The following is a 27,727-nucleotide window of genomic DNA, read 5'->3' on the forward strand; positions in this document are numbered from 1 at the left end:
GGCAGAGCCTCTCAGGAGACAGTTATATCAGGCTCCTGTCAGCAGGCTCTTGTTGGCATCTGCCATAGTGTCTGGGTTTGGTGGTTGTTTATGGGATGGATTCCCCAGGTGGGTATGCATTTTTAAGGCAGCAGCCACTATTTAAATGTCCACTGACAAAGTTTGGAGCTGAGACAAAAGGATGGACCATCTAGAGACTGCCATATCCAGGGATCCATCCCATAATCAGCCTCCAAACTCTGACACCATTGCATACACTAGCAAGATTTTGCTGAAAGGACCCTGATATAGCTGTCTCTTGTGAGACTATGCCGGGGCCTAGAAAACACCAAAGTGGATGCTCACAGTCAGCTATTGGATGGATCACAGGGCCCTCAATGGAGGAGCTAGAGAAAATACCCAAGGGGTAAAGGGATCTGCAACCCTATAGGTGGAACAACAATATGAACTAACCAGTACCCCAGAGCTCTTGACTCTAGCTGCATATGTATCAAAAGATGGCCTAGTCGGCCATCACTGGAAAGAGAGGCCCATTGGACTTGCAAACTTTATATGCCCAAGTACAGGGGAACGCCAGGGCCAAAAAGTGGGAGTGGGTGGGTAGGGGAGTGGGGGGGACGATATGGGGGACTTTTGGGATAACATTGGAAATGTAAATGAGAAAAATACCTAATAAAAATATTAATAAATAAATAAATATCCACTGAACTGTATTTTCAGACCACTAGAAGCATACAATTTAAAACACTCAAACCCCGATGTAGTTAGTGTTGGCCATAACAATTTTTGTTCCCAAGTAAGTGCTTGGACACTTGGAGCTACCAAGAACTCTGTCATGAAGCATTACCGTGAGTAAATACTCAAGTGCCAGCTGTCACTACTTCATTCTTGTGCCAAGCTTACATTTAACGCCCTGTATTCCAGAAAGTTAACAAGGAAGCTCATGTGGGTATACAGCTGGCTCAGGATTGTTATGCGCATGAGTAGATTTGGATTGTAGCCCAGACTCCATGATGACAGAACTCTTCCTTCTTTGGCTGTTACAAAGACAATGTTCAGGAATAACTTTCAATAACCTGGGCTTTAACTCATGAGGGCCTTCCTCTATTTTTTTTTTATACATGTGCTAAGGGCAAGCTGTGAGACTGGGATAGGCATTGGTACTTTCTCGCGGATGTTGAGCCTGGTATTCACAAGTTTATATGTGCAGGCATGGATTCAAGTGCTCTCCACTCCTCGAGTCTTTCGACATGTTCAGCTTTCTTGTCTCCGAGCTACACTGTCTTCCTCAATGCTAGAGACTATGACTCAGCATCTTTGAAAAACAGCTTTTGATTATTTGAACCTAACTTTCTTCTTTTTATTTCTTCCCTTCTGAAGTCCACATAAATAATTACAGTAATGATTTAAGGACAGAATTATTCTCTTTATATCTCCTCTAAGTGGAAATCACTGGCAGGATAGGTCTAACAGCAAGGTAACAACACCTTGGGTCTTATAGCATTCTCAGTATGACATCTAAGTTACTTCTTGACTGATTTTTTTTTCTTGACTGATTTAAAATGAAAGGTCTTGAAAGGCAATTCTTTTTATCAGACTTAACTCTTGTCTTTTGAAGAGAATGGGGAAGTATGCAGTAGCACTTAGAATTTAAGAACATAGACACTGAAGTCCTGATGTGCTGTAAACTTCTGTCGTCACTATTACTAACTGGGGTTTGCTTAGCCTCTTAATGACCACTTACATCAGTAAGATGGGCACCCTTGTGAAACTTAAATGCTGTCATGCCTGCTGAGCATTTCAGAGTTGCCTAGTATGTGAATTTTCACAGCTTCAATAACAATGGGTATGATATCATTTTATGATTTTAGTGGGGACCGTTGAGGTACTTGGGCTTAAGTACAAATTTTATAATAATATAAGGTGCTCATGTAGGGTTGTTAAAGTATAACAGATGAAAACTATCAGAAACCAGAAAAATGTGACCAAATATTATAAATCATCTATTTTTTTAAAATGTGGGGACTGAAGAGATGGCTCAGAGGTTAAGAGCACTGCCTGCTCTTCCAGAGGTCCCGAGTTCAATTCCCAGCAACCACATGGTAGCTCACAACCATCTGTAATAGGATCTGATGCCCTCTTCTGGTGTCTGTGAACACAGCTACAGTGTTCTCACATACATAAAATAAATAATACTTTTTAAAAAAAAAATGGCTATGGGTAAAGGACCCATTAGTTCCAAGAACAACTATTCTAGTTGTAAAGACCTGAATGACAGTTACGGAGACTTCTGCTTTTGAATAGCTAGCTATGTGACTTCCCAATGAAATTACTTAAGATTTTCTGTTTCAGTATAAATTAGCAATGCTATACTTAACTTATCCCTCCCAAAAATAATTATATGAATCAGGTGCAAATATATAGAGGATTTATGTGTAGTATAATATGATTTCTATATTATTATTAAATAGTCACCAAGTGGAAGAGCATATCTATTCGATCATTAAGATGACTCATGTGTGTTGTCTAGGGTTGGGGGGGATGTTGTTGTCTGGTTTTGTTTTGTCAACTTGTCAAAAGCCAGGATCATCTGAGACAAGTGAACCTCAGTTGAGAAAAATGCCTCTATCACATTGGCCTGCAGGCAAGGCCAAGAGCTGATGGATGTGGGAGGGCCCAGCTCACTGTGAATGGTGCCACCCCTGAGCAGGCGGTCATGGACTGTATAAGAAAACTGGTAGAACAAGCCAGTCAGCAGTACTCATCCACGGTCTCTGCTTCACTTTCTGCCTCAGATTCCTACCTTTAACTCCTTTCCTGACTTCCCTTCATGACGGACTGTCACCTGTAAGGTAAATTAAACCTTTTCTTCCCTAAGTTCCTTTTGCTTGTGACCTTTATCACAGCAATAGAAAACAAACTAAGACAAAGCAGTAGAAAAGTCGCTAGACCAAGTGTCCCAAGTCCTAGTTTGCTTATCATATAAGACTGAGTGAGTTAAGACATACAAGTTAAGATTGTATGTCCCTAACTGCAAAGCTATTCTTACCATCTATAGCCTACCTATCAATCACAGTATCTGAAAATGGGTGTTCTATAAATTATGATGTTTCTTATTAACAAAGTATTCTCATAATCACTGTTTATGTAATTTAATAATTAAGATGTTTCTTGTTGACATAAGTGTTATCATGCTCATTGTTTATATAATTTACTACTCATCAGTTATGACAATTTCTACTAAAGCTACAATTTGAAAATACTGTCTCAGATATAAAGCCCTTGTACTAAATGATGCACTACAGCTGTTGTAATAAAATAGACTTACCAGTTACTTTTCCCCTTATTAGGACGTTGCTTTCTTCAATCAATCAACATGAATCCAGTGGCGGACACAGCTATCTTTTTTGGAAAGTTTCTATATTACTTTTTAGAATCTTTAGTTTTCAAAGTAATTCCTAAAAGGAAAAAGGATGTTTCTGGAGAGATTGTACTTATAACAGGAGCTGGAAGTGGACTTGGAAGGCTACTGGCCATACATTTTGCCAGCCACGGGGCCACTTTAGTTCTCTGGGACATTAATCAAGAAGGCAATATGGAAACCTGTAGACTGGTCAAACAAAAAGGTGATGTGAAAGTATTTGCCTATAAGTGTGATTGCAGCAGCAGGATAGAGGTCTACAGAGTTGCTGACCAGGTGAGTTTATCACTGCTCTTTGCTACAATTCTGGGAAAACTGCTTCTAACCTGCATTTTTATTACTACAAGGGGGAAGGGATTTATTATAGGTTCCCCCAAAGATTGCTGTGTATCTACAGTTTAATTCTGTTCATCTTAAATGTGACTTTATATTTAAGACAAAAAGCAGCATAGCCTAGTAGGACTTGTCCTGACTTCAGAGCCCAATGCTCCTGACTGCTTTGTTGAGTGCCCTACTCACTTCAGAACCCAGTCCTGTCTGGCAGCTTTGCTTAGGGATTCACCTGTGGTTGGTAGACACTCTGCCAAGCCCCAGATCTCCTGATTTTGTTGTGCAACTTTAACAATGTTGCCTTGCAACACATACCTGCATATCTGTGAAGTGAGTGGTTGGCAAGTTCATGGTGTGCAACTTTAACTACCCATTGTCCCATAACTTTGATGACAATTAAATCACACCCAGCCCTATGGCAAACCTATTGCCACATTGTATTTTTTGGAAACATTATAAGGAGTATAAAGGGGAAATCACTCAGTGTACAAAAGTTCTCACAGTTTACCTATTGGTATTGTCTAACTTTGGGTGAGATTTTTCACTTTACCCATGGTCCCCTTGACAGACACAGCACAACACAGCACATAGGAGATCAACAATGGAACATCAGTGAGGCAGGAAGGAAGAGAAACTATAGGCAGACACCGTTATTGCTGTTTCCACAGAAAAGAACAGGCTATTTAATAACTGGATAATTTGTGTGATTTCAAAGGGATCTAGAACATAGGAACATCTTGGTTTTCTGCTCTATGGCTCAGGTATGATTGAAATAGACATATTAGTAACCTAGACTGCAGTAATCCTATCAGGGGAAGGAATTGGACATATGGGATTAATGGCTTTCTCAAAAAAAGACTAATGTACCAGCCTCTAGTCAGAGTCTCAAGGCTGATTCAAAATATTTGAACAAACAAGCCAAAGCAAAATAATATATAAAACTAGCAACTATATTATTTTTATCTTGTGTTACTCTTTTCAGCAAATGTGTACCTCATAAACCAGTCATCAGTACACCTTGGCCTTATGAAATGTATTTTGATGTCATCATTCCTGTTAAACAGAGGAAGAAGCCATGGAGCACTGACCTTGTAGTTTACCCAAGATCACAAGGCAGAAACTGGCAAGAGACAGAGTCATGGCAGGTAGCTGGGAGTCACAGGTACATACAGTTTGACACAGAATCCCCAAGAGATTTCTTTGTAATCCAGTTTCTCTATGTGCAATTCAACTTTGTATTTATTTAAAATTAATACTGAGTAGCCGTGATACCACCTGAACCTCTTGCTTCATACTTCCTTACTTTTCTCTTCCTCTTTTCTTGATTGAGGACCCACAGGTTTTGAGCTTGTGTTACTCCCTGGCAGATAACAACGTGGCCATTATAGCTCCCTGAGTCCATTTTGGTACAGAACAAGGGGAATCAAAAGGGAAAGAAACATGGCAGAAAGAGCTCCCAGCAGAACGGATTTGGGGTGAACTTAATGTAATTTGATGAGTGCGAGATTCTGTCCCAGAACCAGGCATCAACCAGTTCAGGGTGCCCAGAAAAACCTTTGCTTCTGTCTCTGATCATATACAAACTTCACAGTGAAACAGGAACTATCATTTTGCTACTTTGTCCATTATGAAATAGAGACAGTGAGAGTTGAAGGAATTTAGCCAGGTAATGGATCAGGAAGCCAATGGCTCTAAAGTGGCCCTAGAACCCCTGCTACCTTATCCCAGGAGCATCATCAGTGAGCTGTGAGCAATGTGAGCATCCCCAAACCTTTCCCTATGCTGAAACGTATCATCACCTTCTACACTAACATCCTTGTCTCCCTACAAAGCATTCTGTTCTGGTTGAAATTTCCTTGGTGTCTGGAAGAAAAAGATTCTAAAAAATTAGAAATATTTGCCATTGAAATATATCCAAAAGGTTTCTTTTTGGCCACTATCTTATAAGTACCGTGTTTCCAGGTTTATCCCTCAATCATGTTTTTGGCTTAATTGTAGTTAGTTCTTAAGTACTGGGAAACCCAAATACTTTACCTGTAAGACTTTAACAAATGGCAGACATCATCCTCACCCTTGAAATGGATAGAGAACCAGTTAGTGTGGCAGAGCATTCCAAAGGGCAGAGTAATTAGCTTTCCATAAGCAGAGAAAGAAAGAATTTTCATTTCCAGCATGCAAAGTCAACAAATACAGTCAAACATAAGTGACACATGACTGTAATCCAAACTTTGGGAACGGTAAGGCAGGAAGATTGCAAATTCCAGGAAAACCGAGGCGCCTAATCTTGATGATTAAGAAGAGCAAATTTGTCAGGCACTGGCAGAGCCTCTCAGGAGACAGCTGTATCAGGCTCCTGTCAGCAAGCTCTTGTTGGCATCCACAATAGTGTTTGGGTTTGGTGGTTGTATATGGGATGGATCCCCAGGTGGGGCCAGAAGTAGATGCTCACAGCCATCCATTGGACAGAGAACAGGGTCCCCAATGAACAAGCTAGAGAAAATACCCAAGGAGCTGAAGGGGCTTGCAGCCCCATAGGAGGAACAACAATATGAAATAACCAGTACACCCCAGAGCTCCCTGGTACTAAACCACCAACTAAAGAAAACACATGGTGTGACTTATGGCTCTAGCTGCATATGTAGCAGAGGATGGCCTAGTCAGTCATCAATGGGAGGAGAGGCCCTTGACCCTATGAATGTTCTATGCCCCAGTATATGGGAATGCCAGGGCCAGGAAGTGGGTAGGTTGGTGAGTTGAGGAGGGCTAGTAGGCAATTTTTGGAGGGGAAACTAGGAAAGGGGATAACATTTGAAATGTAAATAAAGAAAATATATAATTAAAACAAGGGAAAATTTGTGTAAGAGCAAGTATTGCATGCCACTACAGATGTGTGTATCCTCTCAGAAGTGGTGAGTCTTTTGGCAGGTTATTAACATCCCATAGCCTGTTTCTTCACCCATGAGCTAGAATAATGTCTTCCTTAAATGTCCACTCTAAGTAGAGTGAAAATTAAATTCCACAATCTAGATAATAACTCCTCCTGCTGTAGTGACTCTCAGATGCAGGACTTCCTCTTGGAGTGACGTCAATGGCCATTCATTCTCTAAGATGTTTAATGATTTTATATGAAAGGCTCTACCTACTTTTCCCCATTTTTTTGACCAGGTATCCCTCTGTAGTGTGAGATTGAGCCCTTCTTTACACTGATTGTCTTACCAAATCAGTAAGATATTTTTTCAACTTGGTCTTTTGTGAATGTTTTCCTTGGACCTAACCTTTCTCCAAAGCAGAGAGGTCTAATCTCAACACCAGCCCATATTAACTCACTTACCTATATCAACAGCAGATAGATAGATACATATTCAAAGTTTCTACAACTGGTAGGTTCAGCACATAGCATTGACCAGGAATTAGAAAAGTCAGGATAGGTCAGGATAGGCAATGCTTCTTGTCTAGAGGAAAGAAAGAGTAGTTGTATCTTCCAAAAGATTTGGAATCTCTCTCTCTCTCTCTCTCTCTCTCTCTCTCTCTCTCTCTCTCTCTCTCTCTCTCTCTCTCTCTCTCTCTCTCTCTCTCATTTTCACATCATTGGTTAGCCTATTTATTTATTCTACCCCAGAATCAGCTTTATCACTGTGACCTACAGAGGTACAATCTGAGACAAAATGGCAGGAGAGAGACACTTTATTTAATATTCCTGGAGTATGGTTTACTCCAAACAAGACTCATGATGTTTAGTTGACTATGCAAGCAGCAGAAGTGGACCATGTGAAAAGGAAGAGATGAGATAGCTGTGAAGCTTGTAAAAATCCTACTGGAAGATTATGTTCAGATTAGAACTAGTCTTTTTAGCAGTTTACAAAGGGTCACAGAAGTCTCTGGGCACTGGAACAAATACACCATTGTTTGGGAGGTCTTCAATCCAAGCATGACTTACCCTAGCCAAACAGGAATCAGGGAATTGACTACTATAGAAATTAGTCATCACGCACCCACATGCTCACAGTAAACCTTAATGGCTGCTAGAAGAAATATTCTCAGAGACACCCAGGCAGGAATGTCTTCACACTTTGCTGGCACTAAAGACCATCAGGAGAGAACACCAGAGCAATAGAGAGATGCAAGTCAGAAAACAGGCCATGCTGGGGCCAGCTCTTTTCCCAACAATGCAGGAAGCTAAGGTGGGAGGATCCCAAGCTCAAGTCCTGTCTGGGCTATAGAACAAGAGCAACACCTATATAAGCATCTAAGCAACTTACTGAAGTCTGAAGCAAAGAAGAGGGCTAGTGAAACAATTTCATAGTAGGATGCTTGCCTAGCATGCACAAGGTCCAGGGTTTCTCTCTATTATCAAAAATGAAAAGAAGGGAAGGATGGAGGAGGGAGGGAGGGAGGGAGGGAGGGAGGGAGGGAGGGAGGGAGGGAAGGGAGGAAGAGAGAGGGGATCTTATCCTTACACAGCAGGTCATCTCCTTATGGAAATCATTTTTTTTTTTAACCAAGAGAACAGATTTATTATGGCTTATGTTTTCAGGCCATGGTAACCTGAACCATTGAAGCCAATCAGGAGAAGCAGCACTTACTTTACCACAGGGGGCACAGGGCATGGCAATGTGCCTGCTTACCACAAGGCCAGGAGTGGAATAAAGCAATGCTATATCCCACAATCCCCACTGAAAATTCTTTCAACGACCAAAACTTCCTGCTAGTTCCCACATCCCAAAACTATCAAAAACACGAAACTGAATACCAAGCCTTGGGGGAACTTTCCAGGTCTGAAATATACCATGCAAGAAGCAAGATGTACAAAGACTTAGGAACATATTTTATAGTTTTTGAAGTAGATATTACATGGGTATATGAATTTACTAAATTCATCCAATTAAACACTTCAATAGTACATAGTTGTAATACCATATATGGTTAAAAACACAGTAAGAGTTTTTGCTCTTTGGTGTATTTTTTTTCTAGAGGTAAATATAATTATATTATTTCCTCTTCCCTTTCCTTGCTTCTTTTCAAATTCATGCTCTCTTTCTCTTTCAATGTTTTATACACACACAGACACACACACACTACATGTGTGTGTCTATATATATATATATATATATATATATATATATATATATATACACACCAAAACAACCAACTAGAGGCCGGATTCCTGGGGAAGACTGGTTCTCCCTCTCTCAGCAGTCCTTAGTTGTTTTTGTTTAGAAGTACGGCCCCATGAGATAACCGCCTTCTCTGTTAGTATGCCTATTGGTGTTGTCCTTGCTCAGGTCTTATGTAGGCTTTCATAAAGCTGAAATATTTCATGAGTGAAGCTTCCCTGTTATTTCTAGGAGACACAATCTTACATCAGATTGTCTGGTCCTCTGGCTCTTATGACTTTTCTATTCCCTCTTCCTCATGTTCCCTGAGCCATGGGTATAAGATTGTAAAATATCAATTGGGATAGGCACCCCACAATCAGAAGTTCTCTGTATTTTGACTAGTTATAGTTTCTGTAATGGTCTCCATCTGTTGCAAAAAGTTTCTTTGATGAGGGAAGGGAACTACACTTACCTGTGAATATAAGGATAAACGTTTAGAATGCCTTTAGATATTCCACTGACTTAGTAAAGTAGAGGTAGTGGGTTATTCTCTAAGATCTATGATCTCAACAACCCCTGTAATTTGCTAGATTTCCAGTACCCAGAATTATCTTCTTCCTGTTAAGCGGGCCTTAAATTCAATTAGACAGTTTTTGGTTAAGATGTGAGTGGCATTATTGCACCCTTAAGGGATATTTTGCCCTGGTGGTCATTATTGTGGCGTATAGGCATCACAACAGGTGAGAATTCCCTATTGATGCCCTCTCCCTTGGCAGCTTTCAAAGTGCCTTCCAGTACTATGTGCGCTGGTCCTTGGGAAGGCGACATTTCAGGGGGCTGTGTCCAGGGTGCATTGTGTCTTCACAAAGAATATACAAGAGATATTAAGAAGGAAATGGCCAAAATTGGTGATGACAATTTGGCTGCAGTGATGGAAGATGGGAGGAAGAAAAAAATATAACACAAAGGATGTTTGGGAGAGCCTTAAAAATCAGATTATTTTTTATTTATGTAACATTATAAATAGCACATATAAGGGTATATAAACATATACTGTTTAAATGAAGTTATGTGGGCTAACAATGCTCCCAGCAAAATAGAGTCTCTGATCAAAACACTGGTACCAGACCTGAGAAACCTCCTTTTAGGTTGTTCATCAGAGGAATCCAAGAGACTCTCAAAACCATATAAGCTGCTGACATGTCCTTGGTTGTCCTCAAGAAAAAACTGTGTACTTTAAGCAAAATTTCCAAATTGAAATATTTGTTTCAAAAAGTATCCCAGTATAAGTTTTAAATTGATTAACTTCTTCATGAAGAGACAAAAACAAATTAAATGCTTTAAAGGGAATGATAGGAAAGTATGATTGAACAGTGGAGGTGTATTCATATCACTAAGTGATTTCATAGTAGTGGGAACATCATAGAGTCTCCTTACATAAGCAAATGTAGCTAGCTAAGTGTCAGTAGGCAATTTAATCTTAGCATTACCTTTATCTGTCATTGACACGCTGTGTACTCCACAACTACATTTACGTAAAACACATGGAAATGAGACTTAGGAAAATAAATGTCAAAAATTCAACATTTTAATCAATGCCGTGTGTCTCTCCTTTCTGGGTAGGTTAGAGAAGAAGTCGGTGATGTCACAATTCTTATTAATAATGCAGGTGTTGTGACAGGAAAGTCATTCCTCAATACTCCGGATCACTTGGTGGAAAAATCATTTCTTGTCAATGCCATTTCTCATTTCTGGGTAAGTCTCTCTCGTGTTTATTAGTGAGCATCAGAATTCTCTGCGTTTCCAGAAACAACTGTTCAGTTATATGCCAAGAAATAGACCATTTGTCTGTTTTCTGTTGATATTCAAGTCTCGCCCTCACCAGGCTCTGCTATATGTGGCTTAGATTAGTTTTTCCTGCTCTTGCCCTACCCCAAAGTCTCAGTGACATCTCTAACTGCCTTTGACAATGAAAATTTTCTCTCTCTTCTTCCTAAGATGTTAATTACTTGAAACATGACTGGTGGGAATGAAGAGCTAAATTCTTACTTTTATGTTCTTTAATAATAATATATAATGGATAACAATTAGTGTACATTTAATTAGCCACCAATGCCTAGAGGCTAAGGCTTTGGACAGTGCCACTCTACAGAGTAGGTAAGAGACTGAAGGATCTGGGACTACAAAAATTCTTTCCATTGGGAGGGAATATGCTTGTGACAGAAAATAATCACCAGTAAAAGGTAGTTAGTGCAGGATGCAGTATATCTAAATGACTGCAGCCAGGGTCATAGGTGATATGGAGACTGTCAAAGAGTAGCAGACATTAGTGTTTTGTCTCTGGAAGACCTGGGAATGGATTTGTTTCAGGTCTCCTAATTCTTACTTACTGCAACTCAAAATTTTCGCAGTCTTCATCATCTTCACACCACTGTCTTCATCCTTTGTCACCAGGAAGTGGTGTGAAATCACACTGGAGCACAGAAATTTATTTCAGTCAATACTAATAGAACAATTAACACAATGCTTGTGTACTTTAGATCTCCTATAAACATTCCTACAGGCTCTTACTTTCCTTCCATGTTCATTTCCTCTTAAGCTTTTTTCCTGGATGATGCTAAATGCCATTCATGTTGGTAGGTGGGCCAAGATCCACACACCAGGAATCATATCATACACATAGAAATTACCTTGATTTTCTCCTTTATAAAAACACTGTCCTGCCTGCCAAGCAAGCCTTGCCCAAGTACATGTCCCTCCATCTTTGACGCCAGCTGTTCAAGCCACCTCTTTCATTTACTGACAGTTTATCATGGCTTTCCATCTTCAATCCCGATGCCTTCTACCTGATCTTCATAAGGAAGTATGGTGATATTTCCACTGTATTGCCCAAACAATCTCAATTGATGTAAGAATCAAACAGTCCTCATTCAGAGTGTCCCAAGCACATCGCATAGAGAGTAGAGTAGGGTTTCATAGCATAGCTGTAAACCCTACCATGACATGGAATTAGCCTCTTTTATCTATCTCCAAACTCTCTTTTCCCTTACTTCTTACTCATGTTCAATTTCTTCCAGAAATCCTCACTAAACCCTACTATGCCAAACCTTCCTCAAAGGGTCTTGGCATGAGCCGTATTCTCTGAGAAAATTCTTCCTCCTGACTCTCATCCTTCTGGCTTACTGTTGTCATTGAGCCTGCATTTTACATCGTGTCCAAGTACAGTTGTGACCTTAATCGTTTACACAATTAACAGTAAAACGATTCAATAAACACACATAAGCCCTTGTGGTATATGTCAGCAAATTTAGGCATTATTCTGAGCAACCAATAAAACCAGGGCATCCACTTCCATCCAAAAATTACAGAAAGAATTACTCATATCTAAAATTTGAGAGATTCAAAATTCATATATTGCTTCCTTGCACTAGATTCACCTGCTCCAAAGCTTGATGGCCAAATTCATCATAGATATCTCCAAAAGCTGCATCTATAGCACTCCTAGTGAGAGAATTCTTTTCTCCAAAGTGTTAAGCTTGCTAATCTGTGAAAAACTGCCATTCCTTATTATGCACAAATATTTTCCCCTCGATTCTAATAATACCACACAAAGAATTTGACTCTAGCTTGCATGCTAAATAAAGGAGTATAGTATTATAAATAAACTGAGATTTCAATCTCATCCAAAAAAATGTCCTTATATAAAATTAGTATATGCAATAATTTTTAAAGAAATAAGTCAAGAATAGAGGTAAAGTGTTTTCCCATACACCAATCAGAAAATAAAACAGTATTTACATTAAGTGTCCCTCACTAGCCCTTCACAGCCTTTCCTTCATACTTACAGATTCAATCAATCCCTAACTGAAAATATTTGAAAAATGATGTTGCATCTGTCCTTTAACAATGCAGTATAAAACATTATATATATATATATATATATATCACTGACATTGAATTATATGCTATAAGTAACAGACATGACTTAAAATTTGCAAAAGAAAGTTCGTAGATTATATACAAACCCTATATCATGCATATAAGGGGCCTTTATAACCTTGAATTTTGTTATCTATTGGCATCTGGGAGCTGACATTTCTCTAAGACCTGTTCAGAGTATACTTCTCCATAGCCACTAGTTTTGAGTTAACTGCTGTACAGTATAAGATACCATTTTTTCTTTTCTTTTATTAATATTTTCTTTATTTACATTTCAAATGTTATGCCCTTTCCTGGTTTCCCCTCCAAAAATCCCCTATTCCGTCCGTCCCTTCTCCCCTTGTTTCTATGAGGGTACCATTTTTAATCTTTCAATATAATCTTAATAAATAATTAATCTTATCATTCTCTTAGAAGATAAGGTACATACAACATTGAACTCATGGTCTTAATTAATAGTTCATTCTAAAGGGTCAAACTGTGTTTGATGATTCAATACTTACCTACTCTTTCTGTGGGGTACCCACCAGAGAAGACTGCTCAGACATGGCGTTAAACCAGAAGAAAGTCTTTACTAGTCAGCCAGCAACTCTACTGGGTGTTCAGGATACCACGGTAGCATCAGGCCTTTCTCAGGGTGAGCTTTTAAGCACAAAAATCATTATTTTGGGTCGATATACTTTAGTTAATAAGAGCAGTTAACTAGAAACATAACTACAGAAGCAAAAAAGCAAGGTTCATAATTCAGAGACTTACCCAGAACTATGCACTTTGGTGGATTAGGCCTTTGTTCTCATTCTGACAGATGGTGCTATCTACTTGCTAAGTGTTATTAGCTGAATGGTATCTTCATGAAGGGGTCAGTTGTGCTAAGGTCTGAGGGCCTACTAAGTTCTGGGGCCCTGGTACACTATGAATTTTTACTTCTTTTAAAATATTACGGATAAAATTCTCATATAGTTACCCAACTAATGCAACTCCCCAAACTTCAAGTCATTGAAGTCGACACTATCTGTGCATCAGTATGATCTCTGGTGATGCTAAAAGGTTGTCAAAGAGGTAAACTTAAAATGTGTAAAATATAACCCACATATGTAGGTTGAAAAGAAATTCAGCTACCAACTTTGTTTTTGGTAGTAAAAAGGTCACTTTTGATTTGAATGAATAGATATTCCATGAAAATAGAAATAATTTTTCAAACCTGCAAAAGTGTGGAAATACTCAGGAAGATCATTCAATAGGTGTTTCTCATAGAAAACAAACACTTGAATAACTGCAATAAAATAAAATCAAATGAATTTAATGATTCTTTACATCACAACCTACACATAAAAATTGAGAAAAAGAGGCACAGCTTTTTATAGAACAATTATAATTTGTTTACACAATTATTTTAATATAGATAATAACAACCTATACCCAGTGAAATCTCTTATTAATTGCCATTATTAAAAATACTTCATGGGCTGAGGAAATGGCTCAGTGGGTAAAAGTGCTTTCCAAGTATGAAAATCAGAGTTCTGATCCCCAGAATCCAGATGAATGCCAAGCAAGCTTGGCAGCCAGCCTGTCATCCCAGCCCATGAGAAGCAGAGTCAGGAGACAATGGCAAACTACCTAGCTGGATAAGCCAGACTGGTGAGCTCTGGATTCAGATTAGAGACTCTACCTCAATAGTGTAAGGCAGAGAGCAAACTCAAGAGCCAACTAACATTAACCTGTAACTCTACATATACACAACACACACACACACACAAACAATGCCCCACACATATACATAAGCACACAAAAAATATTTCACAAAATTGAAGAGCATTCTTGACAAATTATTGCTAAATGAACTCTTCTCTGTATTCCTTTTCTTTTCTTTAATAATACCCATGGAAAGAGTGTAAATTATGCATTTCTATCATTAATTCTTCTTCAAAACATCCTTTAAGAAGTCCCCATCAATACAATATGAGTAAAGTCCCAGACAGGCTTTTCCAGCCTTTAAATTATATGCTATTCTGAGTGAGATGGTGAACTCTTAGACATCCCATCCCATCCCAGTGAGTTATTTCCTTGTCAATGTATCTGCAATACATGGCCCCTGCCCATTAATCACTTGGTCACTCTCTCAAAATCAACTGTTGTGGTGCTGCTCAGCCGGTGCTCAAAGAACTCTTATTTCACTTAAAATGGCCTCAAAGTACAAGATCAATGTTTTTGTCAATTTTGTATGCCAAAGTATTTCCTTTTACTAGGAAAAAAATCATATGCTGAAGTTGCTAATATTCATAATACACTAAGGTATTTTGAATAAAGAGATGTCACATTAATATAACTTTGTCACAGTATATTATTATATTTGTTTTAGCTTATTAGTCACTGTTGTTTATCTACTTGCTTAGTTTATAAATTAAATTTTATCATCATAATCATGTAGCTATGCATGAGAAAATGCATCCCACACATATGATTTAATATTTGTGAAGCCTTCAGTATTAACAAGGGTCTTAAAATACATCCTTTCTGGATATGGGGTGAGGGCTCCTGTAAGTACCCAGAAATTTTTGTCTTCAACTGAAAATATAGAAAATTAGAAGAAAATCCAAACCCAGCACAAAATAAAACTCCGAAAACAGTTAGAACTCGCTGCATGGCTTACAGATGCCCCTGGACTATTCGTCCCAGCAGTGATTGGCTATTCTGCAGGCTGTTACAAACATCAATGTTCTCTCACTCACACCTGGGAGCTTTCTCTGTATAACATAACAAAGTGGAACTGACCCACATCATCAACATTTTATTCACTTCTCTTTCTTGAAAATTGCATAAACTCTCAGATACAAAACTGGTATCATGGTGGAACCTCTACCTAGGTTTCTAGACCCTGAATTTCACAAAGACTAATGGGTGGCAACATAGAAAATACCTATAGGACTCAATTAGATCCTTCAGGCTTTTGAGCTGAAAGACAATAACTAGATCCTGCCACTACCAGCCAGCTTAGAGTCATGACAAGATTTCAATCATTTAAAGGGAAAGATGCCATAGCTACAAGGAACAGATCCTTTAATTGACACTGTACATGAGCATGAAATGACAAAAGAACACAATTGTCATCAACGAAGCATAAATTTAGGCATTAGTATAGCAGCCACAGAACAAGGTTGACAAAACAAAATGAAGCTAAGATGCTGTTTTATGTCCAGTGGCCTCTCCATGAGATTTGTGCAGTCTCTCAAAAGCTCCACTGTGAAAATATGAGACTGTCAAAATCACATACATCGTAGGAACAGTGATGAATGATAGGACAGATCCGATCAGGCCAGTCTTTAGAACATACTAAACTCATGTTCTTAGCCAGTAGAATGTCAGACCTGACAAAATAGTGACATGAGAAATTTGGACTTAGATAGTAATGAGGAAAAGATCACATAAATAATATCCTGACCTTTTTACCTGGTTTTGACTCTCAGGTGAGCAGTAGAAGGAAACACAGCATATTGTTTTTAGTCATTACACTTAGCACAGCAATAGAAAGCAAAGTGGGCAGACATGGAGACACACACACACAAATACAAATAAATAAATTTAAAGATCTCTTTAAAGAAAACATTCTGGTATGCTACACGGTGTGCCATTATCTCTGCCCTATTTCTACAGTTTTTCCAAACTGCCTATGAACAAGGTTTAGAGAAAGAGAGCATATTACTGAATTACTGAGTTTCAGTAAATACTGTGAAACTTCCCTGAGAGAGGAGCAGGAGTGAGAAAAGGAATAGGGCATTTGTGGCATGGGGACTTATGATATCACTTACAGATAAATAAACGGAGTTTACCAAAGCATACCAAAAATGTTAGTCAGTGTAGACAATTTCAAAGCACCCTTCTTATCATGCAATACAGAGTTTGCACTAAATCCACCTTCCTCTAGCAATTTCTTCCATTTCTGCTAATTCCTGAAAGTGAAGGAAAATTGTACTGATAGTAAAGTCTGAAATGTAAGTGTGATTGATTTTATTGCACATTGTCAAAGTTATATAAAGAACTCAGAGCACTTTTTAAAGTTTCTACAATTATATCAAGCCAATGAGTATAAAAAAGTTCTGGTTAAATTTCAAAGATCAAAGAAAGTATACACTGTTTCATATATCTGAGAAAATAAACTCAAAGTGGCTGTATACTTCCTACTTTCGTGCTACCTTAGAATTTAACACACCATGAATATTAGATAGAAATTCACTAAGTGAGTTAATAAACTCAAAAAATGCTTACAGAATAATGAAAGTAACTAATTAATTAATGGCAAAATGTGTTTATATCTCCTAGACTTGTAAGGCCTTCCTTCCTGCCATGGTTAAAGCTAACCATGGTCACCTGGTCTGTATTTCAAGCATAGCAGGACTCGTTGGTATTAATGGACTGTCAGGTATCTATTTCCATTTGCTATACTTTCTTTTATCCCCCAGAAAGAGGGCCCTTCCAGAATGCAGAGAGGCTCTTCCTGCCCCACAGGGAAATCCTACAACATTCCACCCAGAAGCATCACCACCCCCTCCTCATCTCTTTTCACAATTGCACTGGGAAACGTACCCTCCTTTTGAAAAAAGAAGACACACAAAATAATGTGTGTGTGTGTGTGTGTGTGTGTGTGTGTGTGTGTGTGTGTGCCTGTTGATTCATTGATATTCTTGTATTAAGAGAAATTGAAACAATTCCAGTGTTTTTATTTGTCCATACTGGGAGGAGATACTCTGTCCTCAAGGATAAGCCAGAAGAAAAGAAAAGGAGATTGTTTTTTAATAAATAATTATGAGAATTTTCCAAGCTATATCACTAGTAACCCTTCACTTTATTTCAGATTATTCTTCAAGCAAATTTGCAGCCTTTGGCTTTGCCGAGTCTCTCTTCCTTGAATTAACTATGATAATGAAAACTAAAATTAAAAGTACCATCGTTTGCCCCTATTTCATCAAAACTGGAATGTTTGAAGGCTGTACAACCAAGTAAGTGAGCTCTTCCTCTACTCTTATAATGCTAAGATAGAACAGAAGTTAACAATGAGAATATATTAAAATATCATGGTTTAATTGAGAAAATAATTTGCTTCCTATATAAAATATAAAAGTATAAATATCCCTAATATAAAACATTTTGTGAGAAAAGAACCGGGGTAGCGAGGGCGCAGGGTCGGCTGACACTCGCCAGCTACCCACAACACCCGCCACAGGATCTTAAGACTTCTGGTGAGTGGAACACAGCTTCTGCTCCAATCCAATTGCTTGCGGGACCTGAGAATGCATTAGTTAGGGAAGCAGAAACCGGCCTGAGTAGGGCCACAGGCCTCATCCAGCCGGATCAGCACCGGGGTAGCTAGAGCACAGGGTCGGCTGACACCCGCCAGCTACCCACGACCCCCGCCACAGGATTTTGAGACTGCTGGTGAGTGGAACACAGCTTCTGCTCCAGTCCAATCACGCGGGACCTGAGACTGCTCTGGTTGGGGAGGGAGAAATCCAGCCTACATAGGGCCACAAGCCTCTTCCGGTCAGAAAAGCACCAGGGTAGCGAGGGCGCAGGGTCGGCTGACACTCCCCAGCTACCCACAACACCCACCACAGGATCTTAAGACTTCTGGAGAGTGGAACACAGCTTCTGCTCCAATCCAATTGTGCGCGGGACCTGAGACTGCATTAGTTAGGGAAGCAGAAAACCAGCCTGAGTAGGACCACAGGCCTCTTCCGGCTGGACCAGCACCGGGGTACTGCCAGCTACCCACGACCCCCACCACAGGATTTTGAGACTGCTGGTGAGTGGAACACAGCTTCTGCTCCAATTTTTAAACAGTGACAATGACAACAACTAACCCCAGAGATTACCAGATGGCGAAAGGTAAACGTAATAATCTTACTAACAGAAACCAAGACCACTCACCATCATCAGAACCCAGCACTCCCACTTCGCCCAGTCCAGGGCACCCCAACACACCGGAAAAGCTAGACACGGATATAAAAGCATATCTCCTGATGATGGTAGAGGACTTCAAGAAAGACTTTAATAACACACTTAAAGAAATACAAAGGAACACTGGTAAACAGGTAGAAGACAATAAAGAGGAAGCGCAAAAATCCCTTAAAGAATTGCAGGAGAACACTGCTAAAGAGTTACAAATCCTTAAAGAAAAACAGGATAACCTAATCAAACAGGTAGAAGTCCTTAATGAAAAACAGGAAAACACATCCAAACAGATGATGGAAATGAACAAAACCATACTAGACCTAAAAAGGGAAGTAGACACAATAAAGAAAACCCAAAATGAGGCAACACTGGAGATAGAAACCCTAGGAAAGAAATCTGGAACCATAGATACCAGCATCAGCAACAGAATACAAGAGATGGAAGAGAGAATCTCAGGTGCAGAAGATTCCATAGAGAACATCGGCACAACAATCAAGGAAAATGGAAAATGCAAAAAGATCCTAACTCAAAACATTCAAGAAATACAGGACACAATGAGAAGACCAAACCTACGGATAATAGGAGTGGATGAGAATGAAGATTTTCAACTCAAAGGACCAGCAAACATCTTCAACAAAATCATAGAAGAAAACTTCCCAAATCTAAAGAAAGAGATGCCCATGAACATACAAGAAGCCTACAGAACTCCAAATAGACTGGACCAGAAAAGAAATACCTCCCGACACATAATAATCAGAACAACAAATGCTCTAAATAAAGATAGAATACTAAAAGCAGTAAGAGAAAAAGGCCAAGTAACATATAAAGGCAAGCCTATCAGAATTACACCAGATTTTTCATCAGAGACTATGAAAGCCAGAAGATCCTGGACGGATGTTATACAGACACTAAAAGAACACAAATTACAGCCCAGGCTACTATACCCAGCCAAACTCTCAATTAACATAGATGGAGAAACCAAAGTATTCCACGACAAAACCAAATTCACACATTATCTCTCCACAAATCCAGCCCTTCAAAGGATAATAACAGAAAAAATCCAATACAAGGACAGGAACCACGCCCTAGAAACAACAAGAAGGTAATCCCTCAACAAACCTAAAAGAAGACAGCCACAAGAACAAAATGCCAACTTTAACAACAATAATAACAGGAAACAACAATTACTTTTCCTTAATATCTCTTAATATCAATGGACTCAACTCCCCGATAAAAAGACATAGACTAACAAACTGGCTACACAAACAAGACCCAACATTTTGCTGCTTACAGGAAACTCATCTCAGAGAAAAAGATAGACACTACCTCAGAATGAAAGGCTGGAAAACAATTTTCCAAGCAAATGGTATGAAGAAACAAGCTGAAGTAGCCATTCTAATATCTGATAAGATTGACTTCCAACCCAAAGTCATTAAAAAAGACAGGGAGGGACACTTCATACTCATCAAAGTTAAAATCCTCCAAGAGGAACTATCAATCCTGAATATCTATGCTCCAAATACAAAGGCAGCCACATTCATTAAAGAAACTTTAGTAAATCTCAAAGCACACATTGTACCTCATACAATAATAGTGGGAGACTTCAACACACCACTTTCACCAATGGACAGATCATGGAAACAGAAACTAAACAGGGACACAGAGAAACTAAGAGAAATTATGAATCAAATGGATCTGGCAGATATCTACAGAACATTCTATCCTAAAACAAAAGGATATACCTTCTTCTCAGCACCTCATGGTACCTTCTCCAAAATTGACCACATAATTGGTCACAAAACAGGCCTCAACAGATACAAAAATATTGAAATTGTCCCATGCATCCTATCAGATCACCATGGACTAAGGCTGATCTTCAATAACAAAATAAATAATAGAAAGCCAACCTTCACGTGGAAACTGAACAACACTCTTCTCAATGATACCTTGGTCAAGGAAGGAATAAAGAAAGAAATTAAGGACTTTTTAGAGTTCAATGAAAATGAAGCCACAACATACCCAAACTTATGGGACGCAATGAAAGCATTTCTAAGAGGAAAACTCATAGCTCTGAGTGCCTCCAAAAGGAAACTAGAGAGAGCACACATTAGCAGCTTGACAACATACCTAAAAGCACTAGAACAAAAGGAAGCAAATTCATCCAAGAGGAGTAGACGGCAGGAAATAATCAAACTCAGGGGTGAAATCAACCAAGTGGAAACAAGAAAAACTATTCAAAGAATCAACCAATCAAGGAGCTGGTTCTTTGAGAAAATCAACAAGATAGATAAACCCTTAGCCAGACTCACTAGAGGGCACAGGGAAAGCATCCTAATTAACAAAATCAGAAATGAAAAAGGAGACATAACAACAGATCCTGAAGACATCCAAAACACCATCAGATCCTTCTACCAAAGGCTATACTCAACAAAACTGGAGAACCTGGATGAAATGGAGAAGTTCCTAGACAGATACCAGGTACCAAAGTTGAATCAAGATCAGGTTAATGATCTAAACAGCCCTATATCCCCCAAAGAAATAGAAGCAGTCATTAATAGTCTCCCAACTAAAAAAAGCCCAGGACCAGATGGGTTTAGTGCAGAGTTCTATCAGACCTTCAAAGAAGATCTAATCCCAGTTCTTCACAAACTATTCCACAAAATAGAAACAGAAGGTACTCTACCCAACTCATTCTATGAAGCCACAATTACTCTGATACCTAAACCACAAAAAGACCCAACAAAGATAGAAAACTTTAGACCAATATCCCTTATGAATATTGATGCAAAAATCCTCAATAAAGTTCTTGCTAACCAAATCCAAGAACACATCAAAACAATCATCCATCCTGACCAAGTAGGTTTCATCCCAGGGAGGCAGGGATGGTTCATATACGGAAATCCATCAACGTAATCCAGTATATAAACAAACTCAAAGACAAAAACCACATGGTCATCTCGTTAGATGCGGAAAAAGCATTTGACTAGATCCAACACCCATTCATGATAAAAGTCTTGGAAAGATCAGGAATTCAAGGCCCATACCTAAACATGATAAAAGCAATCTACAGCAAACCAGTAGCCAACATCAAAGTAAATGGTGAGAAGCTTGAAGCAATCCCTCTAAAATCAGGGACTAGACAAGGCTGTCCACTTTCTCCATACCTATTCAACATTGTACTTGAAGTCCTAGCCAGAGCAATTCGACAACAAAAGGAGATCAAAGGGATACAAATTGGAAAAGATGAAGTCAAAATATCACTCTTTGCAGATGATATGATAGTATATATAAGTGACCCTAAAAATTCCACCAGAGAACTCCTAAGCCTGATAAACAGCTTCGGTGAAGTAGCTAGATATAAAATTAACTCAAACAAATCAATGGCCTTTCTCTACACAAAGAATAAACAGGCTGAGAAAGAAATTAGGGAAACAACACCCTTCTCAATAGTCACAAATAATATAAAATATCTTGGCGTGACTCTAACTAAGGAAGTGAAAGATCTGTATAATAAAAACTTCAAGTCTCTGAAGAAAGAAATTATAGAAGATCTCAGAAGATGGAAAGATCTCCCATGCTCATGGATTGGCAGGATCAACATTGTAAAAATGGCTATCTTGCCAAAAGCAATCTACAGATTCAATGCAATCCCCATCAAAATTCCAAATCAATTCTTCAACGAATTAGAAAGTGCAATCTGCAAATTCATCTGGAATAACAAAAAACCTAGGATAGCAAAAACTCTTCTCAAGGATAAAAGAACCTCTGGTGGAATCACCATGCCGGACTTAAAGCTCTACTACAGAGCAATTGTGATAAAAACTGCATGGTACTGGTATAGTGACAGACAAATAGACCAATGGAATAGAATTGAAGACCCAGAAATGAACCCACACACCTACGGTCACTTGATCTTCGACAAGGGAGCTAAAAACATCCAGTGGAAAAAAGACAGCATTTTCAACAAATGGTGCTGGCACAACTGGTTGTTAACATGTAGAAGAATGTGAATCGATCCATTCCTATCTCCTTGTACTAAGGTCAAGTCTAAGTGGATCAAGGAACTTCACATAAAACCAGAGACACTGAAACTTATAGAGGAGAAAGTGGGGAAAAGCCTTGAAGATATGGGCACAGGGGAAAAATTCCTGAATAGAACAGTAATGGCTTGTGCTGTAAGATCGAGAATTGACAAATGGGACCTCATGAAACTACAAAGCTTCTGCAAGGCTAAAGACACCATCAATAAGACAAAAAAACCACCAACAGATTGGGAAAGGATCTTCACCTATCCTAAATCAGACAAGGGACTAATATCCAATATATATAAAGAACTCAAGAAGGTGGACTCCAGAAAGTCAAATAACCCCATTAAAAAATGGGGCTCAGAACTGAACAAAGAATTCTCACCTGAGGAATACCGAATGGCAGAGAAACACCTGAAAAAATGTTCAACATCCTTAATCATCAGGGAAATGCAAATCAAAACAACCCTGAAATTCCACCTCACACCAGTCAGAATGGCTAAGATCAAAAATTCAGGTGACAGCAGATGCTGGCGAGGATGTGGAGAAAGAGGAACATTTCTCCATTGTTGGTGGGATTGCAAGCTTGTACAACCACTCTGGAAATCAGTCTGGCGGTTCCTCAGAAAATTGGACATAGTACTACCGGAGGATCCAGCAATACCTCTTCTGGGCATATATCCAGAAGATGTCCAAACCGGTAAGAAGGACACATGCTCCACTATGTTCATAGCAGCCCTATTTATAATAGCCAGAAGCTGGAAAGAACCCAGATGTCCCTCAACAGAGGAATGGATACAGAAATTATGGTACATTTACACAATGGAGTACTACTCAGCTATTAAAAAGAATGAATTTATGAAATTCCTAGCCAAATGGATGGACCTGGAGGGCATCATCTTGAGTGAGGTAACACAATCACAAAGGAACTCACACAATATGTATTCACTGATAAGTGGATATTAGCCCAAAACTTAGGATACCTAAGATATAAGATACAATTTGCTAAACGCATGAAACTCAAGAAGAATGAAGACCAAAATGTGGACACTGTGCCCCTTCTTAGAATTGGGAACAAAACACCCAGGGAAGGAGTTACAGAGACAAAGTTCGGAGCTGTGATGAAAGAATGGACCATCTAGAGACTGCCGTATCCAGGGATCCATCCCATAATCAGCTTCTAAACGCTGACACCATTGCATACACTAGCAAGATTTTGCTGAAAGGACCCAAAGATAGCTGTCTCTTGTGAGACTATGCAGGGGCCTAGCAAACACAGGAGTGGATGCTCACAGTCAGCTATTGGATGGATCACAGGGCTCCCAATGGAGAAGCTAGAGAAAGTACCCAAGGAGCTAAAGGGATCTGCAACCCTATAGTTGGAACAACATGATGAACTAACCAGTACCCCGGAGCTCTTGTCTCTAGCTGCATATGTATCGAAAGATGGCCTAGTCGGCCATCACTGGAAAGAGAGGCCCATTGGACTTGCAAACTTTATATGCCCCAATATAGGGGAATGCCAGGGCCAAAAGAATGGGAATGGGTGGGTAGGGAAGTGGGGGGCGCTATGGGGGACTTTTGGGATAGCATTGGAAATGTAATTGAGGAAAATATGTAATAAAAATATTAAAAATTAAAAAAAACATTTTGTGACATTTTTAATATGTATAGGAAATGTTGTGAAGTGATTTTATATAAAGATAAAATTTATCTTTATTTATATAAAAAATTATCTAGAAAGATTTGAATCACTAGAGTGCTAATGACAGACTTTTGCACAGGGAGCAGTGGACTACGGTGACCTTGATGTAAGGACTATGCAGATATTATCATTGTTAGGGAAATGAACTGAAGTAATTTATATCACACAAGACAGCAATGTTTGGAGAAAGGCAGGGAGCCAACAGAAAGACCCTGATAATAATTTTAGTTCATTGAAGCTATAAAACTAAGTTTAATGTTTTTAACTAAAAAAAAAAAAATCCAAACAGATGAAAAAGCATTGCTTAAATATACAGGGAAAGATTGTCTATTGCATGGCTGAAAGTCATAAGGACAGCATTTAAAATTTCTAGAGACTGATCAAAGAATATGCTGAAGTTGAGAAAACTGTTCAAAGAACTTTTTGAAAGTTCCAGTCCTTGAAAGACCGTGACATTATACTTTTCATACTGTACTAGTCTCTATGTGGTAGCCACTTCAGTGGGCATGGGAACTAAGTGAGGATTCCTCCCTTTCCTCAGCTCCCAGTACAGACGAGCTGTTCTCCACATGCTTGGGAGTTCTTATCAAACCTGCTTTCAGCAGCTCTGCCTAGAGATGGAAGTACCCTGAACGAGAAGCCTCATTCAGACAGGGCTTGCTCCTGTGTGAGGCAGCTCTGGAGAGGCCTTTGGCAAGGAGAACAGCTGTAGTAACAGTTTGGGAATATTAGTTTCTTTGAAAAACACAGAAATATTGTAAGAATATATTTTCATTTTAGCCCCAGGTGTGGGATATGAAGATGCTTCAGACTGTCCACAGCAGCTGACTATGATTTGCCTCATGCTCTAGCACTCTGCTCAGTGATAAAAGAGTGCACCCTCATATTGAGCATGGTTCAAATACTGCTCAAAAGAAATCATCTTCTTGATCATAAAGTACAACCAATAAAATTTAAAATAACAAAGTCATATAAAGTATACTTTCTAGCTAAAATTGAATGAAATTATAAATCAAAACAAAAGAAACTCAACAACACTCAATACTGGTTACCACAGGAAAGTCCAGTCTATTGACAGAACCTCTGTGTTGTCATTCCAGGTATCCGCTTCTCTTACCTCTCCTGGAGCAGGAGTACGTGGCTCAAAAAATTTTCAATGCTATTTTAGAGGAACAAGTTTACCTCATCATACCCAAGTTTGCATATGTTGCATTGTTTCTCAAACAGTAAGTTGGCCTTTGGGTTGATTGTGAACAAATTGTCTGATCATTGCTAGTTTTTTATCTAGAAGGTAACTCCACTGTTATTTAAAATGATGACAAAGAATTCTAATACTGCACAAGGAGGATTTATTGGGCTTTAGTGAACCATGTCTTTGTTACTTCTGCTATTAATTAAATTGAGCCATTATGTGGGCCTCTCAAGAGGCATCTGTTCCTACACAGAAACAAAAAGCACACAAATTCTAAGGGAGGCTTTGGAGAAGTTTTGAAGTTGTTTCCTGTAATTTTGTTGTATTAGAGTTGTTATTGATGCTTGTGTGTGTGTCTTCACTCACTTACTTGGGATTATTGGGATACTATCATGTTGGATATTTCAGACTCCCAATACTCTTCCCTCTTCTTTCTGATTACTGTATGCAACACCACATCCAGATTTTTTATTGTTGTTTCTATGTCTTTATTTTTAATCAGTTTAATTTGTATAATGCAGAGTTACTCTTTTACAATAATGGACAAAAATAGGAGATGTTTCTGGGGAAACACTAAGGTATTTGGTAATTTCTTCATTTCACTTAGTAAAAGAGTTCCTGCAACTTTTTGAAGGCCAACACAATGTCTTCTGAGGTATTTGTGGGTAGATTATCACAGGCCCACATCCAGTATGTAGGTATTGTCTTCTGTGTGTTGCCTACAGTCCTGATGGCTGTAAAGGAAGCTTGCCAGCATAGTACATCTGGAATCTAGAGAGGATAGATAATTCTTTAAGATTAAATGGAACTAAAGCTTTCACATCAGAGCCTCCTCCTGCTCTGTTCTATGCACAAGATGTATTGTCCTTGTGAATAGTCCTTATAATTAGAAGTGTTTGGGGCTTCAGGTTTATTACATCTTAGATTAGTTTATATATAATGAGGTATCTTGAATATAGAGTCAAAACTGGTCATCCATGTGTTTCCTGCATGCCTACACATGATCCAAAGGTCATCTGGAGAAGTGCTTTTATTGTGACTTGTCATATGTCACATGTGGAGTTTTCCTCTCATGGCATCATGTTGATGCTCTGAAAGCTCTGGACCCTGGACCATGAGGATAGTGTTATTGGGAAATACAGTACATTCTGTACTATTTTTACCTACTAGTTACATTACCTATTCTTCCTTGCTGCCCTAATTGCTTAGGAAAGCCAACGTCCTCTTTGTATGACTCATCACACTTGTCTCTGCCTTTCAGCACCTAACACACTAGACACCTCTCAGTTTGTGTGCTCTCTGAGGCCACAACTTCTAAACTCTTTCCTGGTCTAATGCTTACACCCAGGACAGGACCTGAGAAAGAATAAGCATGCAAAAAGATTTGCTCACTTGAATTGGGTAAAACTAGGATGACCCAAGCAGAAGTGATCTGAAACCCAGCATTATCCTTGATCTAAGCAATAGCACTTAGTCTCAGATGCACACTAGAACCATCCTCATACTTAAAACTACTGTGTCGCACACAACCTAAATTGGTATGCTTTTATTCTCATTCGTGTTACTGTTGTCTAGTAAATAAATATATACTGAGTAAATAAAAGCCATCTGATCTCTCCAAAGTGCCAGTGAATATAGCAAGTGGAGAAAGTGGGATTTTTCAAAGCTTTGGGAATGATTATAGGGTAAAGGAAAAGCCAAAAGGACCTATCATCATCCATAATGCTGATGGTCCTAACTTCAATAAGGTGGTATGCTTCCATTCAGCCCTCACATAGAGTGACAGATGCACAACATGAGTCTGGATCTTCATTTAGTCCTTTCCAAGTAGTCCCTTTGGTGACTTTAAGAGTTGTAAAGAATCATAACTTTTCTCTCCTTTTCTCTAGAATAATATCTCCGAAAATGATGATTGCCCTGGGTGAGTACCTTGGTGTGGACACGTGTATGACTTCGTTCACAGGGAGAGTCAAAGCGGAGGAGCTGCAGATGGAAACAGAAAGGAAAGAGCAATAGCTCAGTCGTTGACCATGATAATCACATGTACAGATGAGACAGTACACTGTTGGGAAT

The 27,727-nt window shown here is 39.0% G+C and overlaps 1 protein-coding gene across 1 annotated transcript; it reads left to right on the forward strand.

The window, feature by feature from the left end:
- Positions 1–3,376: 3,376 nt before the first annotated feature.
- Positions 3,377–27,670, forward strand: LOC110293632 (short-chain dehydrogenase/reductase family 16C member 6). Its single transcript, XM_021161508.2, has 6 exons — positions 3,377–3,697; positions 10,471–10,602; positions 17,104–17,203; positions 17,636–17,780; positions 25,563–25,688; positions 27,544–27,670. The coding sequence occupies exons 1-6, from the start codon at positions 3,377–3,379 to the stop codon at positions 27,668–27,670; spliced, it is 951 nt and encodes a 316-aa protein (XP_021017167.1).
- Positions 27,671–27,727: the final 57 nt, after the last annotated feature.

The sequence above is a fragment of the Mus caroli genome, unplaced genomic scaffold (genome assembly GCF_978045245.1).
Source record: "Mus caroli unplaced genomic scaffold, Mus_caroli_1 scaffold_6, whole genome shotgun sequence".
In the NCBI taxonomy this organism is placed as follows: Eukaryota; Metazoa; Chordata; class Mammalia; order Rodentia; family Muridae; genus Mus; species Mus caroli.

Bases quoted from the DNA above. Each gene is read 5' to 3' on its own strand.
- LOC110293632 (XM_021161508.2), top strand. From the start codon at position 3,377: ATGAATCCAGTGGCGGACACAGCTATCTTTTTTGGAAAGTTTCTATAT. The intron at 17,781-25,562 runs GTAAGTGAGCTC...TTGTCATTCCAG, and splicing joins TTTGAAGGCTGTACAACCAA to GTATCCGCTTCTCTTACCTC. The intron at 25,689-27,543 runs GTAAGTTGGCCT...CCTTTTCTCTAG, and splicing joins GTTGCATTGTTTCTCAAACA to AATAATATCTCCGAAAATGA.